Source organism: Mycteria americana, chromosome 2 (genome assembly GCF_035582795.1).
Source record: "Mycteria americana isolate JAX WOST 10 ecotype Jacksonville Zoo and Gardens chromosome 2, USCA_MyAme_1.0, whole genome shotgun sequence".
Taxonomy (NCBI): Eukaryota; Metazoa; Chordata; class Aves; order Ciconiiformes; family Ciconiidae; genus Mycteria; species Mycteria americana.
Window position 1 is genome coordinate 83,075,363 of NC_134366.1, and position 23,382 is coordinate 83,098,744.

A 23,382-nucleotide genomic window follows, 5' to 3' on the forward strand; every position below is an offset into this window, starting at 1 on the left:
TGTGAAATCAGTGTTGTCTAGAGCAAACAGAAAGAGTCTGACTTATTATGATGAAATATATTAATTGTAATGCAAGAAAGTCAGGGCACTCAAACGCCTGAACTTGGTGCACAGGATTTTTTTCAGCAAACAGAATCTAGTGGTGTGGATTTAAAAGGCAGACATGCTTTTGGATTCATGAGCAACCAAAATGCTGGATAGCTACCAGTTATGCATAGGCTGGTGACTCTTTTATTTGAAACTTGAGTTCTCTTTCTCTGTACGTGTATATACCCTATTGTTGAAAATATTGCAAAGAATATTAGTTACATTGAAAGAAGCTCACTAAGGAAAGCTCTCTCTTAAGGAAAAAAACACACATAGATTTGTTCTCAGAATCTTCATTTTTTTGAGACTCCAAACCAGGTTCTTCACTATAGTTTTTAACATCACTTTTAAGAACAGTTAACAGATCAGCTCTCTATGATCCAAACTACAGTTAATTCCAGTATGCAATGTGCAAGTCTGAAGCAACAGCATAAATTTTGCTAGATTTACTCTAGTCGAGATTTCAGCCTAGTCTAATCAGAAGCTAGGCTCTTACACCACCTACTTTATCAGAGGTCTCAAATGTTAGCAACATTATCTTCATTCTTTTAAATAGGATAATGAAGGCACAGCAATGGAGACTGCAAATGACTTACCAAATTCATCCAGTTTATGACAAACATCTATAACTAGTATGTTCCATTCATTGTTGACTCAATTATATCTCACTCTGTTTTTAAAAAGTGTTCTTTAATTTTTATTATCACCTTTTCCATAAAATCCACCTTTTAATAAAACAGTGCTTGTTTAGCCTTGTGTTTAATTTGCAGAAATCATCACATTTTCAATATTTAAATATTTTTTCTGCCCTTTTTCTGACATTCTTGTAAAATTTTCCCTGTAGTTTCAGCACGTAGCATTTAATCTAACACTGAAGGGAAGGATTTTTTACTAAAGAAGACAACACACAGTAGAAAATACAGTACTGTAAAGCCTAATGCAACAGTATGGTGTTCATACCACTTATAACTTCCCACATGTTGACACAAGCAGAGTGAACCTTGCTAGGGTGGAATTTTGCCTAGCTCTTGGGGATCCTCAAGCAGTGCAAACTTTAATCTTTTCCCTCTGTGGCTGCTAGAGAACAAAATCCAAGATACTCTGCCATATGCATCACAGACTCTATGGAATCATCACATTCATGTGACAGTCGTCTCTTAATGTGGGATAATTTGAACATCAGTGCATCTAGCTGTTCCCGTGCTAGAATGGATGCTCAATCTCTCTCTAAATTGAACCACTTACATAGGTGATATAAGGTAGATTTTTTGATTATTTACCAATTCTGCTAGCTATTATATTTCAGGCTTTAAGCTCCATTTATGGTCTTGGTGAAGAAATATATTAATGAAGCAAATGTTGGGTTTTTTTTTAATCTTAGAAAATGTAACTATTAAAGATAACACAGAGCTGCAGTATGCTGGGGTCACCTGAACACGCTGCATTCCTTAATTTCATTCAGATAATATCTCCAATAGACCCGGCAACTGAGCTTTAGTTGTGTCCTCTGGAATTTAAACAAATTCAATTTTGTCTTTTAATTCTACATGAAAAATTAAAGGGATAGAGGAAGAAGGAAGAAAGGGCGTCATAACATATCACCAGCTTTTCAACGTGGAAGAGTTAGTAAACAAAGCTTTAGTTCATACAAAGTTTGACTTTATGCATGGCAGAATGCGAAACAGTAAAATAATGCAGAACACACATGCGAAGCTGAGATGAGGTTTCTGCAGAAGGCATCCTTTAATCATTTTTTTCTTCACGTGATACTGAAGGTCATAAACATGAGGTTACATCAATCTTTTTGTAAGTTTTGTAACAGATTTTTTTAAAAAAATTGCAGATTAGAATTTAAATCATAATCGAAAGAAATGCTTACCTTATCAGCTTCACCTGCAAAGGTAATAGTACAGCTTCTCAGCTATACTTGGGGCAGACTTGCCGAACTCCTTGAAATATATCTTGTGTAATTTTGTGACACGCCCTATGCTGCCTGTTCTGTGTTTACCAAATAAAGTGATGGATGGAGCTCAATGTCAGACATGCACTTTTACTTGGAATAAGTCCATTCTTTAAAAAAAAAAAAATGCCTGAATGAAAGGATTTTACCCTAAAATCTCCAGAATGGAAGATTCATTCATCATAGCATGTGAATCCTTGCAGAAAAGGAAGGAGCATATTGAAATGGCTGAAGCAAAAATAATGATAAAAGCTATTCTTTGGAACTTGAGTAGTAAATATGATTTGGTTACGGCAGCAAAGCGTGGCATAGCTCATGAAAATAAAACAAAAAAAGTGAGAAATTCAGTCTTGCAGAATGTCTCTAAGGAATTTTGAGTTAATTTCCTTATTATTTCTCTGTAATGAGTACTGACAGGCCACATCCCTCTCAGAGTCACCATTCTGTGAACTCAAAAAATTTTGTAAGATCAGCATGTGCAGGACTGCTTGCTATGGTATGCCCACACTATACTTATTGCAACTTTACTCTCTCCCCTTGATGGCTGGACTACCAATATCACTAGTCTTTCTTCCCACCAGAATCCATAGCTCTTGCTGAGGAATGGAGAAACTTCTGCTACCAAGGAACTTGAGAAAGAGCACATCCTTCAAACATTAGTTGCCAAATTTAATAATATTGAAATAGATTGTTCTGCAAAAACTTGTATGTAATTGGCCGGTGCTACTTGCAGCCTGCATTGTAAAAGACCACAGACATAGTGTTTCACAGAGCACAGTTTTTCATCCTAGAGCAATCTAGCTCAGGGAACTCAGGCATAGTCACAGTCTGTGCAGTACATCAGTGGAACAAAACCTTCAGTGAGCATATTGTGGGAATACAAATTAATTTCAAAAGCAATATTCAGAGCACCTGTATAGAGAAGAATTACAGAGCTGCAGAAAAATGTGTTAGCGAAAGAGGGGTTGAGCAGAGAAGAAAGACAAGGCTTCTGTTGCTTTTTAAATTCAGGCATCAGGATATTTAGATCCCAGTCAGATGCTACCAGAAAAGGATTTGAACTTGCTGCTAAAATTTTGAAGGATAGTTTAAGGTGAGTTGTTCTTTTCCTTTTCCACAGGTCACAGCACCAGATGCTAGGTTCCAAATGTGCCTTTTGTACATACAGAGACCATTCTTACAGATCTTCCACAAGTAACTTTGTGGTACATCAGGTACATCAGGTGGTACAAACCAGCTGAAGAAATATTCATGGTCTGCAGGACAGTCATAATATACAATAGCAAGCAGAAAGCAGTCACATAATTCCTTTGAAATAAAAGAATGAACAGGCAATAAAAGAAACTGCTTTGACCTCTCTAAATGCCATGTGATTTTAAAACAGAAATCCAAAGTCAATACACAAAATGCCTCTGAAATTGTCTAGAACAAATTATGCTTCTGGAGAGAAGAGGCAGACTTTTTAACTCTTTTAGTTGTCTATGCAAGTGGAAAGCCTCTGAATCATCCATACCTTTCTCCCTAATACAGTCCTTATTAGCCCCATTCAGCTGAAGATCCTAGTGCAGTAATACCCATGAAGAGCTCAGTCTGGACTGGTGCACTTACATACCACTAGTACTTTACATGGCACAGTGTGTAGCCCAGGCTGGTCTCCTACAGCTGTTGCTGTGCAGCAACGCTGCTTTTGAGGAAAGATCTTTAGGCCTTGCCTCACGTTGGTGGCCCATCACTGCAAATCTATTGTAAAGAGAATGAGCTATTCTCTCATAGGAGCGGTACGTAAATTCATCACGGCTGTTGTAAGTACCATTTAGCTGAAAATGGTATCACCACTCTGGTGGAAAGACAGGTCAAATGGGTGAATGTGTCTGTACGTAGTGAATACCTTTAATCACGCAATTGGGAGTGCTCCCTAAACTGCAAGCTGTTTCTGCAGCTGCTGCCCCTTCTGCCTTTCCTGCTTAAGACTGCTTTGTTTCTGTTCAAACAGGCTTTAACACTCACGGCCGTGGTCCATTCTTGTATACTTTACAGCTCAGAAGTCAAAGAAATCCAGCTCAGAAGTCAAAGAAAAGCCAATATGTTTTACCCTGTCACTTCTAACTTTTGAATATGCCTTGAATCTTTTTCCTTGACAATCAAATTGTCTAGAGGTATGCTCCAGCTCGCCATATGTGAACCACCTTGGTATTTGTGCACCATCTACCTGAATCACATTTGGTTCATCATAGACAGCCTGTAACTTGGTAGCTACAAAGATGTCCAGTGAGTCAGAACAGTTGTTTCATAACAGCCAATTCTCAGCATTAATGTTGTTAGCAATGGCATGGTTTTCAAAATATTTCTGAGTTGAATATATTAATTAATGAAAGAAATTTTTTGTTTTGCAGTAGAGAAGGGGCAGTACACTCCTCCAGAAGCATGTTGATACACAGCCCAGGTTACTGTTTTTGTTAGCATTTCTATTTTTTATTGATCAAATGAATGATTAATGTAAAGCAAGTTGTAGAAGCAACAAAATCATTCCATGAGTAAGTAAAAATCTTGATCATGATCATCCATCAGTGCAGAATCGTAAGAATATAAGAGGTATTGCATAGTCTACTCAGCGACTTTAGAGCTGTCATGGAGTCTAGTGAGATTAAGCAAACCTTCCTGTAGTTGAAATGCTTCCTGGGATAAAAGGTAATGGATTGCCCTGTCCAGCACAGCTGTGTAATGCAGCACAAACACAAAAGGATGTGTTTTGCCACATGTCCTTGTTTCGACAATGCTTGTCCCAAGACAGAGGTCACCCAAGGCTCTGCTGTCCTTTGCTCTGCCAGGCATGTCATTGTGGAGCTGTCCCTAAACCAACAGACTCTTGGACATTTGAGCCTTTCCAAAAGGATATGAAGTCCAGGTCAGCTCACAGACCAAGGCCTCTCATCCAATCACAACCACCCACGCAGAACTCAAGATTTTGTTCTCATCCACACTGCTGCTCTTTTGCCAGTATGAAAGAGAATGTTGATTGTTTCTTGTTTGTCTTGCTCAGAGTGACTGCCAGTGATTGTTCAGTTAGTTGCCATTGCAGACCTTGGTGCTGTAGCTATCAATGGTGGTTTCGTCTCTCAGTTGTCCTGTAGGGCTGTGTTCTTTCCCCAGGCCAAAGAAAATGAGGAGTCTGGTCAAGCTCCTTCAGACAGGAGACGGTAGCCCACCTGGCATCTTTCTGCAGCAGCACTGTGCCATTCTGAAGAGACTGACATTGTTGCCTGCAGTGCTGCCTTGATCGTTCACAGACTGTGACAGGGATGTGTGTACCTCAGTGTTGGCAGAGCAGATTTCTCCAGTGAAGGCATCTTCAGAAGGATCCTATGATGGCCTTGGTCACAACTCTCTCACACTTACTGCATTTGCTTAGCAGCACACAGAGCGTCCAGGGTCTGCTGCTACACAGGTTCTGGACCAGCGCACGCAGCAGTCCCTTTATCAGTCACAACAGCATATGTGAAGTCCCTTATTCATCCCTCAAGAACCTGGGATCAGCCGACAGCCAGGATGAGGCTGTGGATGGTCTTACCTCACTGGGTCCTACGGAGGCAGCATGGTAACCAGGCCCTTATACCCAGCATACACATGGTGCAGGACAGGTGGCCACTGGCATTGGCACAACTAGTTTACTGGCTGGGCCATATGGGAGCTTAGTTAGCAGGGTCCCTCCCCACAGAGAATACTATTCGTGGCAGCCTGTGACTAGCCCTGCTCATGTCACCACGCCTGTCACTTTACCTCCCACCACTCACTGGAAGGCTGCCCAGCATGCCAGTTATCTTGTCACATGCTCCTAGGAAAAATAGCATTTTTCTTCTGCACAAAATAGGATAAACTAATCTCTTGGCTTGTTTGTCAACTAATGTCTTGGCTTGGATGTCAACACAGACATCCTTCCATGAAGCCTTCCCCTCCTCTGACTGGTAGCCTACTGAGATTCTTAATAATATTCCTGACATGTTTCCTGCCTCCCCTGCAGGAAGAGACTGCTGTAGAAAAGGAGAGAAGGAGACGTGTCACTGCACAAAGCTCCATGCCATCATGTCGGTTTTGCAGAAAAGAACTGGGGGTCCTGGTGGTCACCAAGTTGACCATGAGTCAGCAATGTGTCTCTTGTAGCAAAGAAAGTCAACAGCATCACGGGCTGCATTAGAAAAAGCATTGCCAGCAGGTTAAGGGAGGTTATCCTTCCCCTCTGCTCAGTGCTGGTGGGACCACAGCTGGAGTGCTGTGTCCAGCTCTGGGCTTTCTGGTACAAAAGAGATGTGGATGTACTGGAGTAGGACTGGAGAAAAGCCATAAAGATGATGAAGTGATTAAAGCATCTGTCATGAGAGGAGAGGCTCAGAGAGATGGGACTTGTTACTCTGGAGAGGAGAAAGTGCAGGGGGGATCTTATCCATGTGCATAACTTACTTGATGGGAGGGTGAAAAGAAGATGGAGCAGACTTTCTCCAGTGAACAGGCAAGAGGGAATGGACACAACTAGAAATAGCATAAATTCCATTTAAACATAAGAAAATACATCTGTTTATGGGGAGGGAAGTAAAGCCAGGTTGCCCAAAGAGGCTGTGGGGTCTCCATCCTTGGAAATATTCAAAACCCAGCAGGACATCCCAAACAACCTGCTGTAGCTGACCCTGCTTGAAGGGGAGAGCTTGGAATAGACAATCAGCAGAGGTCACTTCCAATCTCAGCTGTTCTGTGATTTTGTGTTATATGTACAGGAAGATCTCAAGGGAGATGGAGACAGCAGGGTTATTGCACATTCATGTGCAAAGAAAGTACTGTGGTGTAGGTGAGGCACTTGGAATGGGAGTGCATGGCAAGTCCCACAGAGGAGTACTGTTTCCATGTTGTACAGGGAGCAATGTTGCCTCATACTGGGAGGCCTTTGGACCTCTCTTTGTGCTTTCTGGAGGTGTGTTAGTTGCACCAAGAGGTGCAGAAGGTTTCAGGCTTTGTCTTGCCCCTATGTGTTACCTGCCAACCCTTCCGTCTGGTGCTGCACAGCAGTCTGTCAGAGAAACAGGGTCTCAATTCTTCAGAAAACAAAAATGACAGAAGCCCTTGGAAGGCTATGACAAAAATGCCTGTAGCAACAAGGAGGTTTTCAAGATTTATTTATTTTTGTACTTTTTCAAATAAAAACTTTTCGAGCATTTTAATATTGTTAACATTTTTGCCATTTTTTTTTAAAAGCAAATACGCTCAGCTGCCTATTGGCATAGGAATCAGAAACATGCCTGGGAAATGAAACCTGCCAGGTGAAAGTGCAGAGGTACTCAGGCAGAGCACGGGGTCCAGCCATGCTCCTGGAGCACCTGCACCTTTCCGCTGCATGCTTGCTTGGTGGGCGAGAGCACAGAGAGGCTGAACCACAGACCCTGTCTCTCTGGGGCACAGGAAGGGCTGCTTCTTTCAAATCTCCCCAGGGTTTTGGAGAGTTCAGAGGCCACAGCAGGCATTCATTGTCCCACCGGCCAGGTCTGCCACCCTCTTCATGGGGAATACTTTTCCGCTGCCCTTTAAATATTGTGCTTCCTACCTGGTCTGTAGTGGTCAGGGCCAGGTCCTAGCTATTGGTACTTTGTTGCAGATTTGGTCCAGTATTGCTGAATTTGCACTTTTTGCTGCCTCCTGTTTTCCTTTTTGAGAAGGGGGAAGCTTTGTACTTGCTTGTAAGCCTCATGGCTCCTTTGCTTTTTTCTCATTCCTTTATTTTGACCTTTGCTGTCATTCAGAAAACAACGTTGGTCACTGAGGCATATCTTTGTACTTTAAGCACTTTCCAGTTTAATAATCATAGGAAGGCTAGTTTGCAAATGTAACCCTTTTCAAGTCTTCCTATTGTTTAAGTGTACAGGCTTTTAAATTTAACAGACTGGATGAACTGCTTCTGGCTACAAGAGATGCAAAAGGTGAATAAACTGCTTATGATAAACCTTGAGATGTTGAAATTTTACATCTCTTGGAACTGTTCATATCACTGCTTTCATTTCTAAAGAACAAAAATTAAAAAGTATACTTGGTAAAATAGCTGTTTTTACCACTGAAAAACAGCTGAGTCTGTATCACAAATATCCTGATGACATTCAAATAATGTGGATGTCACCAGCTGCTTTCCTCTACAGATCTGCTCGTATCATACCACACTATGTGCTAATGTGGAAATAGGTGATATTAACGACAGAGTTCCTTCTCTCAAGACTCTCAATGGGGAAATGCTTTGCCTAATAGCTGTCAATCTACTTATTCTTTCTTATGCCTTTTGAGTTATATGATTTTCAGATTATTTCATCATCTAAAATGGCAGAGCTGCTGGAATAGTTGTTGCTTGAAATATTTACCAGACTAATTGTCAGTGCATCTTTAATACCCATTGGAATTGTATTGAAAAATACATAAGAATAAATTAGTATTCCATTGGGCTATTTCCTGGTAATCTGTAATACAGAGAGGAACCAAACTCTAGATGTGTGCATTTATGCATTTCATAAATGCCTAGGAAACTTCATATCTACATGCTTTATTCATTCTAAAAATAGGTTTTTGTACTAAATCCCATTTTACGCACAACAGTTACCAACGTAATGATATTTTTAAGGGTTTGTGGTCCAGAAAATTAATATAATTCTCATGACAAGCATTTGTGATTTTCTTTTATTATGTTAACCAAAAAAAAAAATTGTATTCATCAAAATCAATAATGTATGATTAGAATGAAAACAGAACATAGTATTGAGTCAATATATCCATATTTGCAGATGGCAGTGGACACATAGGAAGAAAAAGACAGAGAATATTAGGATTCTCATATATTTCTTAAAAACAGGAGATGTAGCCTTGAACTATCATAGGAACAAAGAAGACCAGCTGCATTCATGGAAAAGTAATGTACTCGAGTTTTGAACTTCACCTGAGGGCTTTCCAGGGACTAATTGAAGTTTACTTGCTAAAGTAAATCCAAGTTTACTTGGATTATTTTGAAAGCTGTGTTTTTTTCACAAAAATCCCATGGAGAAATCAGATTCTTTAATACCACTTGCAGGATTTTTCACAAAAATCAAAATCTTCTCAAATTTGAAATGTATTCCAATGTTTTAAACAAGAATTCAGACAGCTCTTTTGCCTGGCGGTTCTCACTGAGTTCTGGATCACCTGGATATCCATGTTTCAGGCTTTGAATCTACACTCAGTGAGAAGGCATAACTGCACCTACACAAAGTTAGTTCCCTTTGCGCTCTCTGAAGTGGAAGGGAGACTGTCCGTGACTTTGGAGAACCTCTGCAAGAAATTCAGAATTAGGTGAGGAACTCATGGTGAGAGGACAGCTCTGGGGATAGTGGAAATGTACACCATTTCCCAACGGCTAAGTAAAAAAAATTAACATTTACATAGACACCAGTCAATAACCTGCATAGCAGAATCTTACCCACAAGTATCTCCTCCAGACTGGCGTTCTCAAAGCCCACATTTCAGGGACAACAACACGGGTTTGTCAGCAGGATGCTACCGGGGAATGGGATGAGCACAGCCCCTGGCTTTCTATGTAATGGATTCCCAAAGACTCAGAGTTATGCCTGCAACTTGTTCCTCGAGTGAAAATCACTTGGCCCCTTCCTGGCTGGTGGGTGCCTCTATTCTCTGTTGGCTCAGTCTTTGCTCAGCTCAAGCAATCCCGAAACCAGTATGAGAAGGGAAAGGAGTAAACATGCTTGCTGCTGTTTCCTCACCTGCAGGTATGTCTTTGCTATGGAAGCTTCCCAAATGGGCATTTCTTAGATTAGACTTTCCACTTGGAGAAAATATTGAAAAGATGAGATTATACTACAATGTTACAATAAAGGGGTTCTGTTTCTGAGGGGAAGGCAAGCATTATTTCCAGCTCTTTCTTTCTTTAGGGGGAACAATATCTACCAAAGAAGAGGATGATGTTGGTTGGATTGTGTTTGATCAAGAAAAGGAAAGGGTGGTCAGCCCTAAACTCGTCAAACTCAGGGGAATGTTTGATGTCTCCCGTCACACCCGCTGAAGCTGCCACCTCAGTGCCCTCTTCATTGACTTCCATGTATGCCTCATGGATGGCCTCAGATATCTTCAGGCTCTCTGCTGAAGAGATGCCAGACAGATTGGCCGAAGGACTGAACAGGTCGGTCATACCCAAGGCGGTTAAGACAGATGAGAGGTTATATTTTTCCTCAACCTTCATGCGTGGGAGGTACACTTTCACTCTCTTCTTTTCCATCACATTGGGACTGGTCCACTCCATAAGTTTTTCAAAGTTGATTTTGTTCTCAAGCTGAAAAGAGAAGCAGGGAATGAAATGCCTGGGATGTGGATACAACTTCTTCCATTCATTTTAATCAAGGCTATCATAAAAAAACCAAACCAGAATGGTTCCTGAAGTGCATCCTAGCAACATCCTTCTTGTAGTTTATTATTCGCCTCTCCAGTACTGTCTGTGTCACTGTCCTTTTATTCAGTTCCTTACCCACCTGACACATCCCCCTCTGTCCAACTAATTTTGTGTCTCTTATGAGGCACAACCCAACAGTTTCACAGCCTAGCAAATTAGTCAGCTTGTGAAAGAGATTGCAAAAAAAGGCCATGAAAATTTACCTACAGTTGATAGTACCTAAAAAATGCAAACTCTTCTACACCTTTAATAACTCTACTTTATATCATAATTCCAAAAAGTTGCTGAAATAAGAATAAGGGGTTATATGATACAGGCTGCATCACTTATTCCCTTTCTTGAATACGGGTAGGTAACTTGATAACACCTTGATAACTTTATTTTAAATGATTGACATCAGAATTCTGATTTTTTTGCTACTTCATTCAGAAATCCTGCATGAAGATAATCTGCTCCACCTGACTGAAGCAAATTAAGGTTTTGAGTTTTGTTTCTCCCTTGCATCTGTCCATTTTTGTTTCCTCTTTGCCATTAGCATCCTGCATTCACTCAGTTGTTTATCTTCATTTTCTTAAAAGACCAAGACAAAAGTTTCATTTAATTTTGCAGTCAGTAGATTATATTTGTATTCTTGCCTCACTGTATACTGGTCCCGCTTTTCTCTTTTTTTTCTTTAAAGGACAAAACAATTTTTTTTTACTAGTTTTCATGCATCTGGCAAAAACTGACTCAACTTGACTTAAAGCAGTTTTGATGTTTTCTTTTACTTTCTATGCTGGTCTCATTTTCTGTCCTTGTATGTTCATGGATTCTTTCTGCTGTTGATGCTCATCCCATTAGACCCAAGTCTCTTCTGTTTTATTTGTTTGATGTGTAATTTCCAAATATCTTCCATGCATTTCCTTTCCATCTCTATATTTAAAACTCTCTGAAGTCTTAACTGATGAAGTGTTATTGATCAGTTTGTTGAGCTTGATTGGTTTCACCATTTCAAAATCAAGAATATTTTATTAAGAACATGCTTTATCTAACTTTGTTTTTCATTCCATGATGACATAATCGGAGCAATTTTTGAAAGCAGCCCATTTATGATGTTTAATGAGGATTTGTTAAAAAAAATCATTAGTGATCCATGCAAAGAATGCCTCATTCTCATCAGTTTTAGCAACATTTCCTCAACAGTTTATATGGGGGGGGGGTGAAATTACTGCCCATACATACATCCTATTCTGCAGGGCTACAGCAGCACTATGCTCCTTTACCTTCATTTTATTAGACTGAGTCCAGGGCTCTCCTAAGAAGCCAGTCTCTGCCTGAGCACCTGGTAGCACGTGGGGGCTTTTGTGCTCCCCTGCCTGCCCAGAACAGCCGTGCTGTGGGCAGCTGGGGTGTAAATGGACAGCAAAAGGTCTGACAGTAACCAAGTCCCACTGAAGTGGTAACTCTTCTGCTTCCCCTGCCAGGGCCATACCTGCTCCAGGCCAGAGACATCATCAGGCAACAGCACCAACATGCTCAGCTCTCCGCTGGCATATGGAAGCTCCAGGATCTTCATTTTGTCTGCAGCCACCGCTGCCACTTTGAAGGTACTGTTCTGACACATCATTTGCACAGGTCTGCTTTCTTGCTGCAAAAACAGAAACATGAGACAATGTGACTGGAGAGTATTTTTTTCTTTAGGCAGGCAAATGTACATACAAGCCCTTTGAAAGGGACAGGCCTCGATCTTCACGCATTGTTGCCTTTGAAGAAGAGCTGTGTTTCCATTGTCCTCTCTTGTCTGCTGGTGTGCTCTGGTCAGACACAGCTCTTGCAAACCTGACAGCGAGGGACACAGCTAAATCACCCAGCCAATGACCACAGTATGTTGTATGTGTAACACCCAGACTGCCGGCTGTGCAAGCCAACAGCCTGGCTTCCTGGACAGAAGCTGTGTCTGTGCCCCCCTACCTTTGTCACACTGAAGGAAAATTCCCGAGTGTCTTCTTCTTTAAATGCTGTCTTCCATATCCCTTTGAAGTAAATGGCATTCACAAGGACCAGCACAGTATCAAGATCAACAGAGCCTGGTTCAAGGAAATCTTGGATCTGTCCTTTAAGGAAGAAGCAGGGCAGAGAGTGGTAAGTTTCATAGCAGTAGTCTTGTATTTTAGAGGTCAATCGACATGCTGCTGCTTGACTTGACTTCCTCTTCTTCAAAGGTCTGCATGTGGAATTCAGGTTCATGAGGATGATTTAATACAGAACGACTGGCACATGGCCAGACATTTCTGCAAGAAGACAGGTAGGTTCAAGAGCAGTATACATCCCCAGGAATATTTCTAACCAGTGCTTGGAAAAAGATTTATATAGAAAAGAAGGAACAGGAGAGGGAAGCAGCAATATAGATTTTCTGTTTCTCACTGTGCTTTTTTCTCACACTTTTCTCCTCCTACCTCAGCACAATAAATGTATACAAGCTCCTGAATCATTCCTTTCCCACCATCAGCGTAGTGCATGCATTACTTTCTCCCCTGGAAGCCCAGTTCTTACCCATCCAGCACATCCTTGTAAAATTATGCCAATATGCTAGAGAAGCTGGGGCTAACATTGCATGAGTTAAGCTCTCCAGACACAAAAAGTGTGCATATAAAGTATGCATACCCTGGCACCTCTGCCTTTGCCAGATATGTTTAAAACACACTGTCACTGCCACACAGGTGCAGTAGAGTCATCCCTTTCCACAGGAAATACCCACTAGTGGGAACGGGAGGAGGAAATTTCTCCTCTAATGTTTAGTCTTTCCAGAAGTTGTTCAAATACAGTTGCAAGAGGGAAGTATATTTCAAAATCTTGTCTGACCTTACCGTTTGTCTGATTTTCCACCCAGGAATTAATGAGCTGTCTGGCTTGATCTGATGATGTTTTGAAGCTGACCATTTCCAGACCTGTTCTGTACAGTTTCTTCACACATTTTAAGTAGATCTGTAAAGACAGCAATTGTAGCCACCAAACTAGTCATATTTTAAAAACAGTATGAAGGTGGAATAAAATATGGCTAAAAGGATTTTTATAGTGGTGCCATGGTTAGGCTGTTCTCATTGCTTACTTCCTGGAAGAACCTGCTAAAACTGGGCCAGAAAAATTATTCTGATCCATGACATTTTCGGATCTGACATTTTTATTACTTGGCTAGTTAAAAGTATATATTAGAAATGTTTAAATATTTTCTTGAAGAAAGCCTGATCCAAAAACACTGTTTCAGGTTCAATGCAGAGTGTTTTATTATCATTATGTGCACTCCTTTTTTGTTAAAGCATTTTTCCTTATTTTTAAAGGTAAGAAGTTTGTTTGATTTAGAATATTTGTATGTTTTGTTTTGAAAATGTCAAATGAAGGATTTTGACACTTTCAGAAGTTGTTTTTGAGGTGAGGTTTTCAAGTGAAGAAATGTGCTGAAGTCAAATTATTTCTTGAAAAAAAAACAAACAACCTATTAAAATGAAAAGGCTTTGGGGGAGCAAGCAGGGAGGGGGGAACTACATTACCGAATAGTTTTGTTTATTACTCCATTCATTTATGACTCCATTCACAGGGCCATCTTTTTGTCTGGAATTGCTCTCTGTTCAGGCTATTGTCAGGGCTGTGGCAAAGGGAAAAGCTGTGGAAGTCCACACCAGTGGGGACCACTGGATTAACAGATCACCTACTCTGGCCAGTCCTTCTGGATTACAGGTTTATACAGGGTTTAGCAAGAAATCACTCTAATGTACAACTCACCGGTAGGACTGGACATGTCTTTTCAGCATAGAGTCTGTTGGCAATGTGGAGTGAATAATTGGCTTTTGGTGCAGTGATATCAGAGAGAAGTTCTTTAAACAGTAGGTGGATATTCACAGACTTGCCACACTGAATTGTTGATAAGAAGATAAAAAGGTATAGCTGTTAGCTTATTTTACTAGGAAGAGAATTATTTATAAGGTACAAATAACATGGGAAAACACACAGTGTTTGGACATTTGCAAATGAACATGTACTACAGTCTAAAAGCTCCATGGGAGGGATGTTCAATATAAGCAACTAATGAAATACAATTAATTCATAGCATATGATAACACTCATTCTAGGTGGTAACAAGCAGAAAACCTCAGTGATGAATCTGAAACTGTATGGCTCAGGCGTGAGGTGACAAAAAGAAAAATTCAGGTGTCAATGACTGCAACTGGTGAGTTGTCATAGATATAGAGCCTCTAGTTCCTAGCTTCTGCTTGCGTTTTCATGGCAGCTTTCTGCTGAAGCTGCAGATGGGAGAAGAGTGCTAGATGACAAGGGAGTCAGGAAGTGTCTCATAGTGAAAAAATCGATCAGCTCTCTAATGCCCCAAGAATATTGTTCCAGGTGACACAGGCTAAGAGCGTGTAAGAAAAATGCACAATGATAAACAGTGGCTGGGACTTCATTTTGTGAGAAGGAGAATTGTGTTGAACTGCTCCTTTCTACATGGTTAACCAGCCACTAAATGCTCTAGCTGATATTACCTTTATTTTTCTTCATTAAAAAAAAAAAAAGTCTTGTTCTTTGCAAGTCCCACCTTGTGCTTGTGGATCTCAAGTGGATGAGGACAGGGAGCATGCCTTGTGTTATCTTTACAGAGGCAGCAGATTAACACAGAGGAAAGCACACAGGTGGTATCAAGCTACAGGGACCCCTCATTGTGCTCTTCGGGTAGCAGTGGGAATTGGAGGCTGGAAAAGTCCCTGTAGCTTTTGAAAGAGTGTGGTTAATTTCCAGCCTTTGAGGTTTCTGGGCTTTTTTCTGCTGAAGCATCTTCCTGCCCCACTTTGGAGTCTCAGCTGCAAGTCTTACTGCTGTACCCTGGCTCCAGGTGCTGAGCCCCTTTCAGGTGCTGTCCCCCAGCAGCACTTGCAGGTGTGCAGATGCTCATTGACACAAGAAGGTAGCCTGGTGCCCAAAGCATCCTCTCGTGTCCTGTCACTTGTTTTGATGCAACATGTGCAGCCTGTCTTCTTTTTCTGGTTTTTTTTTTTTTAACTTACATTTCTTAAATTAAGAGCATTCGCAAAGGTTTGGGAAGGTGTTGAACCTACTTGAAGCACAGAACAGTCTATTCTCAGGAGAAAAATGTGAAAGAGAAATAAATGTACCTTAGATTTCTGTACCTTGGTCTGAATAGTTCCTCCAAGTCCTGCAATTTTGTCAAAGTGAAGAACCTGCAATTGAAAGTAGCAATAGAAGAAATCAAGTACGTGAAGTTCACTGAGAGTCACTGATGTTCATGTTGAAACTATAGGTTGGGACTAACCAGGTGTGATTAGCACATAGATGAACTGAGAAGTTTCATGTGAGCTTTAAATTGTTTTTTTTACTGTATGTGCCACACTGAAAATTCGTGACTAAGATCCTCAGCTTAGATCCCTTCTTTTCCAGTTAATGGTATTCAGTCTATAAACCAGCTACAACCTTACTGTATTGTATATATAACGGTGACTCTTGTTTTCTGAATATTTCATCTTTTGTATATTACAAGTTGTCCCTTCTACCTGGAAGGAATCAGGTCTGTGAGATAATACAAGCTGAAGCAAGAGACCTGCCTTAACCATTCTTCAAGACTGCTCTTTCTTAATGGAAACCAAAGGCCGTTCTTGCCCTTCATGGGGAAAAGAAATGGTAAGTGAAAACTCAGCTCCAGATCCACACCTCATGGTTTGGAATGCATTCTTTTTCTAGGCAGGTTTGAATCCAGTGCCAAATGTGACTTTGTGACTTTCTCCCCTCAACTGGAGAAAGTCCCAAAGATGTAAATGGATAATCTGTTGCTGTACTGAACAGGATCAAATGGAGTTTGTATCCCTTTATGTAACTTACCTTCTCCATCTGATACTCAGTGTTACCTCTTGCTCCCAAATAAACCATGGCCAAGGCTGCAATGATGCTCAGGGGGGAATAGAAGATGTTGTCGTTGGCATGGTGGACTTTCAGCTCTTTGAATACATCAAAACAAAATTCTGCATTTGCTGCACTGATGGAGCCCATTGTGAAATCAGTGTTGTCTAAAGCAAACAGAAGTATGACTGTATAGTGGTGATATGTAGCACTTGTTTTAAAAAGTACTGTCAATAGCCCAGAAACTGCTAGTTCATTGCTTTTTTTGTGATGCTGAACCAATGAATGATGTGAAGCCTACAAATTATGTGATCGTTAGAAATATTGTAGCTCCTGACCCATTTATCTCTGAATGCATGTTTGTTTTCTTTCAGCAAGATACTAGCTCCTCACCAAGATAGCATCTTGCACTTGCCTTTTAGGAAATAGATAGTTTCATCCATGCTTCAATATGATAAATATAACACTGAATGGATGAGTTTGCCTATGGGCATCCAGAGGACTCTGAATGATGTCTGAGACAATGCAAACTTCCTGTTTCATTTCTTCTGTGGCTGCTCTGGACCATGCTCTGGATCTTTAAATCAAATGTAGTCAACTCACTATACTCTTAGCATACTTCTTAACTGTTGCTTAGTACATCCAGCCACAAATTTGGAGGTTGCTTTCCTGTAGTTTATAGGAATAACGGGAATAAGTTGCTTTGTAAACCAAGCCAGCTGCTTAGATGCTGAACTATAGATTTAGGGGGGTTCTTTCCTGTAGTCCAGTTTTGGACATTTAATCTCTGTTGATATTTTTTTGTTGAGAAAAAGCACAAGCTTTTCTTATACAAGCACATATATTTATGATATAGATGAGAGATATATATATATCATAAATACAGGTTTTGGCAGTACAGCTTGAAACAAGGTAAAGCTGCATTCATTCAGTCAGGTGCAAGTCCTGTACATGCAAATGAATGCGACATGTTAAGGATATTCACTGAAACCTGAAGTCATTCTCTCTTTTGAATCTGAGACCAAGAACGTTGCGTACTGTTCTTGTATCTCTAAAACAGTTAAAGTTGGAGGAATAGCAGCATATCCAGAGTTTGGAGCAGATGAGGTTGATTACGTGACCTGAGAGGCATCTGGCGCTAATCACTGTGGAACCACAGATTCTGTGAATGTCATACTGTACCTCACCTGTATTCTCCAGAGAGTGAGACTGAGAAAAGAGAAATGCCTTTATTCCCAAAATAATTATTAAAATTCTAAAAGAACAGTTCTAATGTGACACCAGATTTTCAACAAAAAAGAGGTATTTCTACTCAAAGCTATGGTGTACAAACACTCATATTTTGCACACCTGAAAGTATTTGACAGTCAAACAGTATAAGATATATTGATAAGGCAAGGTAAAATTACTGTATATGCTGTCTTTTTACATATTTGTCTTATACTTACCTTAAAGTTCTTAAACATAATATCACTTTTTTTTCCATATTAAAGAATACAAATTAGAAATTATATTTTACTTGGAGAAATACTTACCCCACAAACTTCAAAGAGGCACGTAATAATCCAGCTTGCCAGCTGAACCTAAACAGATTCTCTGAGCTCTTGGTGATATATATTGTACCATTTGAGACACTCCCACTGTTAGCCTTCAAGGAGTCATCTTTTGAGTCAGTACCTTTCGTCATGACCTTTTGATTCATTGCAATTTGAAACATTGAGTGGACTAACGTTAGACTGGTACTCTATCTGCAGCAGGTCAACCTTTATTTATTGAGGTAAAACCTAATTTAAAAAATGAATTATTTAAGCTTTTGCTGTAACTTATATGTCTGTACCAAAGCAATTGGAGTTCAAGTCTAAAACTATGTGTCATGCAGTTCTTTTGAATTTACACATTACTGTGATTGGGCCATATTAGGTAAGTAGAGCCAAATGAAAAACAAATGCAAAAAACTGAGGAAAAACAGTGTTACAAATATATCCGGTAAAACATAATACATTTTTAATAAACCTAGCTGTAACATCCGATCAGGTGATTCTCACAGTCAAGTGAAGCTAAAGATCCCAAAATATTGCAGGAAAATAAGACCTAGTCATAGTGCAGTGATCTGGGAGTGAGCAAACAGTTGCCACCACAGTCCATCATTAGTGAGCATCCACGGATATAGCTGAGGAAAGAGTCTTGTATTACCAGGGAGTGCAAAAAAGTGCATCAGTCCCTGAAAACCTAGCTGTTTCTCTTCTTCTCACCTATGAGGCACTGTAAGTACAGAAAGCACTGTAACACAGTACTCCCACTAAGCGTGAAGGGAAATGTGGATACTGCGCTAACTGCTGAAGGTCTGATGTATATGCAACAACTCACTACAGTGTCTGTGCAGTGGAATAGAGGGAAGTTCCTCATGGACAGTGACCATGAGGAACCAGAAGCAGTGACCAGAGCCAGCTGCGGGATGGTCATTTTATTCAGAGGGTTTTGAAATGGATTTTTTCCATGTAAGAACAAGCCCAAAACTTTCTGTTTATTTTTCAAGACCAAAATAGTACTGAAAGGCGTTTTGGTCTGCCAAAATGCAGAAGGATGTTCCTGGAGTCCAAGGATTGGTGTGGTTTATAGCTTGTATTTGTTACAAGCACAGCCACATCTATTTCTGCACCTAGGTGAGACCAAAATTTTTTACCTGAGGTTAAACTATAGGGTCTACAGCATACATGTGGAGGAGGGAAGAAGGGCTCTGAGGAGAAAGCACGTTTTGCTAAAACTTCATTTTGATGAAAACATTCACAGCAGCAGTGTTGAGATGAATTAGAGGTCTGAGGGTGGGCATGGCAGAGGAAGAGATTTGAGGAACAATCAGGAATTACATATTTGCTGGGCTGTAAGTCAAACCCCAGAGTATTCAGATATTCAGAAATAGATTTTAACCAGCCAGTAGGATTTAAAGGATGATTGAGGGTCAGCTTTTAATTTTCATTCTCTGCAGGTCATGGCAACAAGGTCCATGGTACATGCACAGGCCATTCTCATAGATCTTCCATACCTACCTTTTTACTATGGCAGGTGAATAAACTACAGAATCTGTCTGCAGGAACATTCATGGTCTGTTAGACAATCATAATGCACAATATCAAATATAATTCAATTGTAAAAAGCTATTACTCTTTATTGAATAACAGACTTGATGAGCAGTAAAGAAACAAATCTGGCATCTGTAAAGGCCATAGGGGTGGATAATAGAAATCCCAAATTTGTACATATTAAGTCACAGAGCATCCAGCAGTAGGTGCACCCTCTGTGAAAGGGAAAGGGAGCTACTTTACCCTTAACAGTGTGTTTTGTTTTGCTGAAATGCAGGCATGTACGTGTAGAGCCTGATAATTGGGGTGGCTTTCAGTTTCGCAACTCAGAATGAACTTTTTGTCTGAGCAGTTATAGCAGTGATGAGGATGGGACAATCTAAAGACAGTAAGCAGCTTTCCTCTCACCTTGTTCAGTGTTCCTTATTCTGTGAGCTGGGCTGCTGTAGCTTTTACTTTACCCTATCAAACCATTACTGCCCGAGGGCACAGGTTTTGTGTGGAAAGAGCTGTAGTGTGTCTTCTCTTACTCTCCCATTTTCACATATTCACATTAGAGTTCCAGCTGCTGGTCAGCAGTTGCTCAAACATGCCTTTGGGGCTTCCATGAAGAGCTTTCCTGGGCACCCACACTCCTTCGTACGCTCTGGTTCAAAGTGTTTGTCCTGTGTGGACATCTGTGGAGTATGCATCTGAAGGACACAGCCAGCCCTGCACAGATGGCCAGCTTTTTGCCTCATGTCCAAGATTTTCTCAACAAACATTTTGTTGCACCAACTCCTCTAGAAGAGGGCATGTAGTGTTTCTGGTATGTTCCCCCAGCTAATATATTTGTCTTCTTTGTACACTCTACATTTCATACCTCTGCAGCAGCATGATCACCACAACAGTTCTCCACACAGGTAAGCTGTTTGAACGTCTGATAACTGCTCAGTTTCTGAATTATGCTAGCTACCCTAATGTGAAAAACTACTCTGTCAAGGCAGACAAGATAGTTTAAAACACCCAACGTAAATGAGCTCATGGAAGAGAGGAAGTTTGGTTCTGCCAGGAGTCACGGGTGGGGCAGTACAACTTCTCCAGAGAGTAGTCTGTCACTACGCACCCTTGGGTTTGTTTTGTATTTTTTTTTATGCTGAATGTTAGTGCAAAAGTGGTTGCAGAAGCAGCCTATGAGTAGCTGAAAATTTTGATCAGAATGGGCTATCCATGTGCAGTCATCAGCAGACAAGGACTCTTCTGTAACTTTAAATAGGGCATTGGACCCGGGGAAATCAGATGCTTCTCCTGAAATTCGAAAGCTAAGAGTGTAGCACTGTAAAGCAAGACAAGCAGGTTAAATTCTACTCCATATCCATGTTTGTCCCAGGAAAGAGGTCAGCAAGGACTCTGCTGCCCTTTATCTGACTAATTCATGGGGTTTGCCGTTCTTCCCCAGTGTTGGCATAATCAAGGAGATATTAAGCAGCAAAAAAAGCAGCTCTTTCAAACATTTCTCTGGTCAGATTTTCACATTTCTTTTCTTATGGTTGCTCAGCAACTGTTTTGCAGTGTTTGGGGGTAATGTTTGCTTATGCTTTGGATGGCCTATCAATCTGCATCACACTTAGCAGAGGCTATACTGGCATCTCTCAGTGAACTGAGATGTGGCCAGAGAAGTCCCATTTACAGGATTTCAGATGCTTTTTTTCAGTCATGGTATTTGCTGTGGTGGAGATGATCAGCTCTGTGTGGTGTGCACACAGTCTGAGGCAGACTGTCACTGGTATTAGTGCTAGCACTTTTAAGACAACCAGCACCTTGTATTAAACCTCTCGGAGAGTCAGTGTGTCAGGCCAGGGTAGAGTTAATGCCTAACGTGTCCTTTCCCCTTCAGAGCTCATAGTAGCTGGTATGTCAGTGTGTATTGTGTTTGCACAGCAACCCAAGGTAAAGGGAGGCCAAGCACATCCACCAGTCCTCTATGCCCCTTGATTGCTGGTTGGCTCTAGCAGTAACTCAATTTGTTATAATAAAGCAGTAGTAAAATGGTGACTTTTTTTCTGCTGCACACGCTTGCCGAAAGAAAGACAGACACTCGCCCAGTTGCCACTCCTCAGGTGGCTGGATCTCACTCACTGCAACTGTGTCATGCTCGTGGTGCTCTCTGGCAAGCGGTGCTGCTCTTTGCCTGGTGCACACCGCTGCTGAGTATTTCATCTGTGCAGCTTCTGAAGGGACCTAAATTTATCAATGCTTTCTTCTTTTTCTTAGCTCCATTTTATGGAGCTCCATGTTATTAGCTCCAATAAATGGCATTTGAAGGGATACCTTGCAGAGTCTGAGCGCCTTCCTTACTGGGATCATAAGGAACCAGGACTTCCTGGTATAAAACCTTCTACCAGTTATAGTTTGAAGGAAATAAGCACTAGTCTTCCTATGGGAAAAGAAGTATTACTCAAAACTGCTCTCTTTGGCTTTTTCAGTGACAACCCAAAAATCTTCCTCTGCCCTTCTTGTCCATCCATTGCAAATCTTTTGAAGGTATAATAACAATTATGTTATACATAGGTACTAAGAAACAGTTTAAAGGAAAGCAAAATATCAGAGAAAACTGAGGAGAATTGCAACCATCGGAGAGATCAGAGTCCAGTGGAAAGGTGAATATGTAAATTGAGAGTTAGTCAGTAATCAGACTGTGGAAAGTCACAGATCTGTCCAGTGTGGGACAAATGGGCATTATCTTTCCATGGATGCTCATGCAATATAGGTCTGATTATGCAAGCTAATACATTCTAATACTGTTCATTTCACTCTTTTTTTTTTTTAATGTAAGTAATTTATATTTGAGACAAACCAGATATACACAAAACACTGATGTCAGCTGTTGAAAAACATGCATGGCTATTTTTTGCATACCCTATTCATCAGAAGAGCCCACAGCCTGTGTTTGGTGTTCTGTTCTCTTACCAGGTAATTGCTACTGGTAATGTTACTATTTCAGGCTGTATTTCATACTGAAATTGCAGCCATGTGAGACAGCTCCACAGACTATCATGAGTCTGTTTTATTTAGCAATTGAATTTGTGTTGCATACTGTAATTTTTCCTGCATATCTCAGCATTTGGAAGAGCCCTTTGAATCCGCAGTTCTGAAATGGCACTAGTATGCTCCCAGTGTTTACCTTCTTCCCATCAGCGAGCACCAGGAAAAGGAGAGTGAGTCATCAAAGAAGTGGAATATTTTTCCTTTAAAAGCAAGTATTTTTCATGTGTCTGTGGATTTTGGGCAACGCCTGCTGCCAAACTGGGCAGGCTGCTCTCTTCTCCATATCCCCTCCCTATGCCTTCCCACCACCTACTCTGCAACGTCCGGGAGGTGGATTAGGGAATTAGGTCATCAGCGAGCAAATTAACTTTACCAAAAATTTTAATCTTGATTTAGATCCCAGAGAACTGCTCATCACCTAGTCAGGCAAGTAATAGTGGTGGCGTAAGGGAGGGGGCAGGAACACATGGAAGGAAGGAGACAAGGGGAGCAGCATCCTCCTCCTCAGTGGTGTTAGACTGGCTCAGCCATGTCCTAAAACTGCACTTTTAATTCCCTGGTAAAATCAAATACAAGAGAGAAGCAGTAGGTAAGACTCAGGGTTTACCTATCCTAATGTCAAGTCGTCCAGTGTCTAAACTTAGCACAATGAATATTTAAAAATGGAAGGTAGACTTCAGTGTCACTTACTTAGTCAGTTTTGAAAGGATTACCATTATTTTTACCTGCTATATTAGACTATTCCTCTGTCCAGTTAATTCTGCATACTACTACATTTAATATTTAGTTTGCAGTGGTTTTATTATGATAAATGGAACAAATACAGGCTACCCATCTAAATACCATCACGATGGATGTTTTTATTAGTTTTTTATGCTGATGAGGAA

The 23,382-nt window shown here is 40.7% G+C and overlaps 1 protein-coding gene across 1 annotated transcript; it reads right to left on the reverse strand.

The window, feature by feature from the left end:
- Nucleotides 1–9,986: 9,986 nt before the first annotated feature.
- Nucleotides 9,987–16,538, reverse strand: LOC142405862 (ovalbumin-related protein X-like). The gene is made up of 7 exons (XM_075493953.1): nucleotides 16,371–16,538; nucleotides 15,665–15,715; nucleotides 14,265–14,393; nucleotides 13,352–13,469; nucleotides 12,456–12,598; nucleotides 11,977–12,132; nucleotides 9,987–10,388 (listed from the first exon to the last, which is right to left on the reverse strand). The coding sequence occupies exons 1-7, from the start codon at nucleotides 16,536–16,538 to the stop codon at nucleotides 9,987–9,989; spliced, it is 1,167 nt and encodes a 388-aa protein (XP_075350068.1).
- Nucleotides 16,539–23,382: the final 6,844 nt, after the last annotated feature.

Bases quoted from the DNA above. Each gene is read 5' to 3' on its own strand.
- LOC142405862 (XM_075493953.1), bottom strand. From the start codon at position 16,538: ATGGGCTCCATCAGTGCAGCAAATGCAGAATTTTGTTTTGATGTATTC. The intron at 15,716-16,370 runs GTAAGTTACATA...TTTCAATTGCAG, and splicing joins CTGAGTATCAGATGGAGAAG to GTTCTTCACTTTGACAAAAT. The intron at 14,394-15,664 runs GTACAGAAATCT...TCAACAATTCAG, and splicing joins GAGGAACTATTCAGACCAAG to TGTGGCAAGTCTGTGAATAT.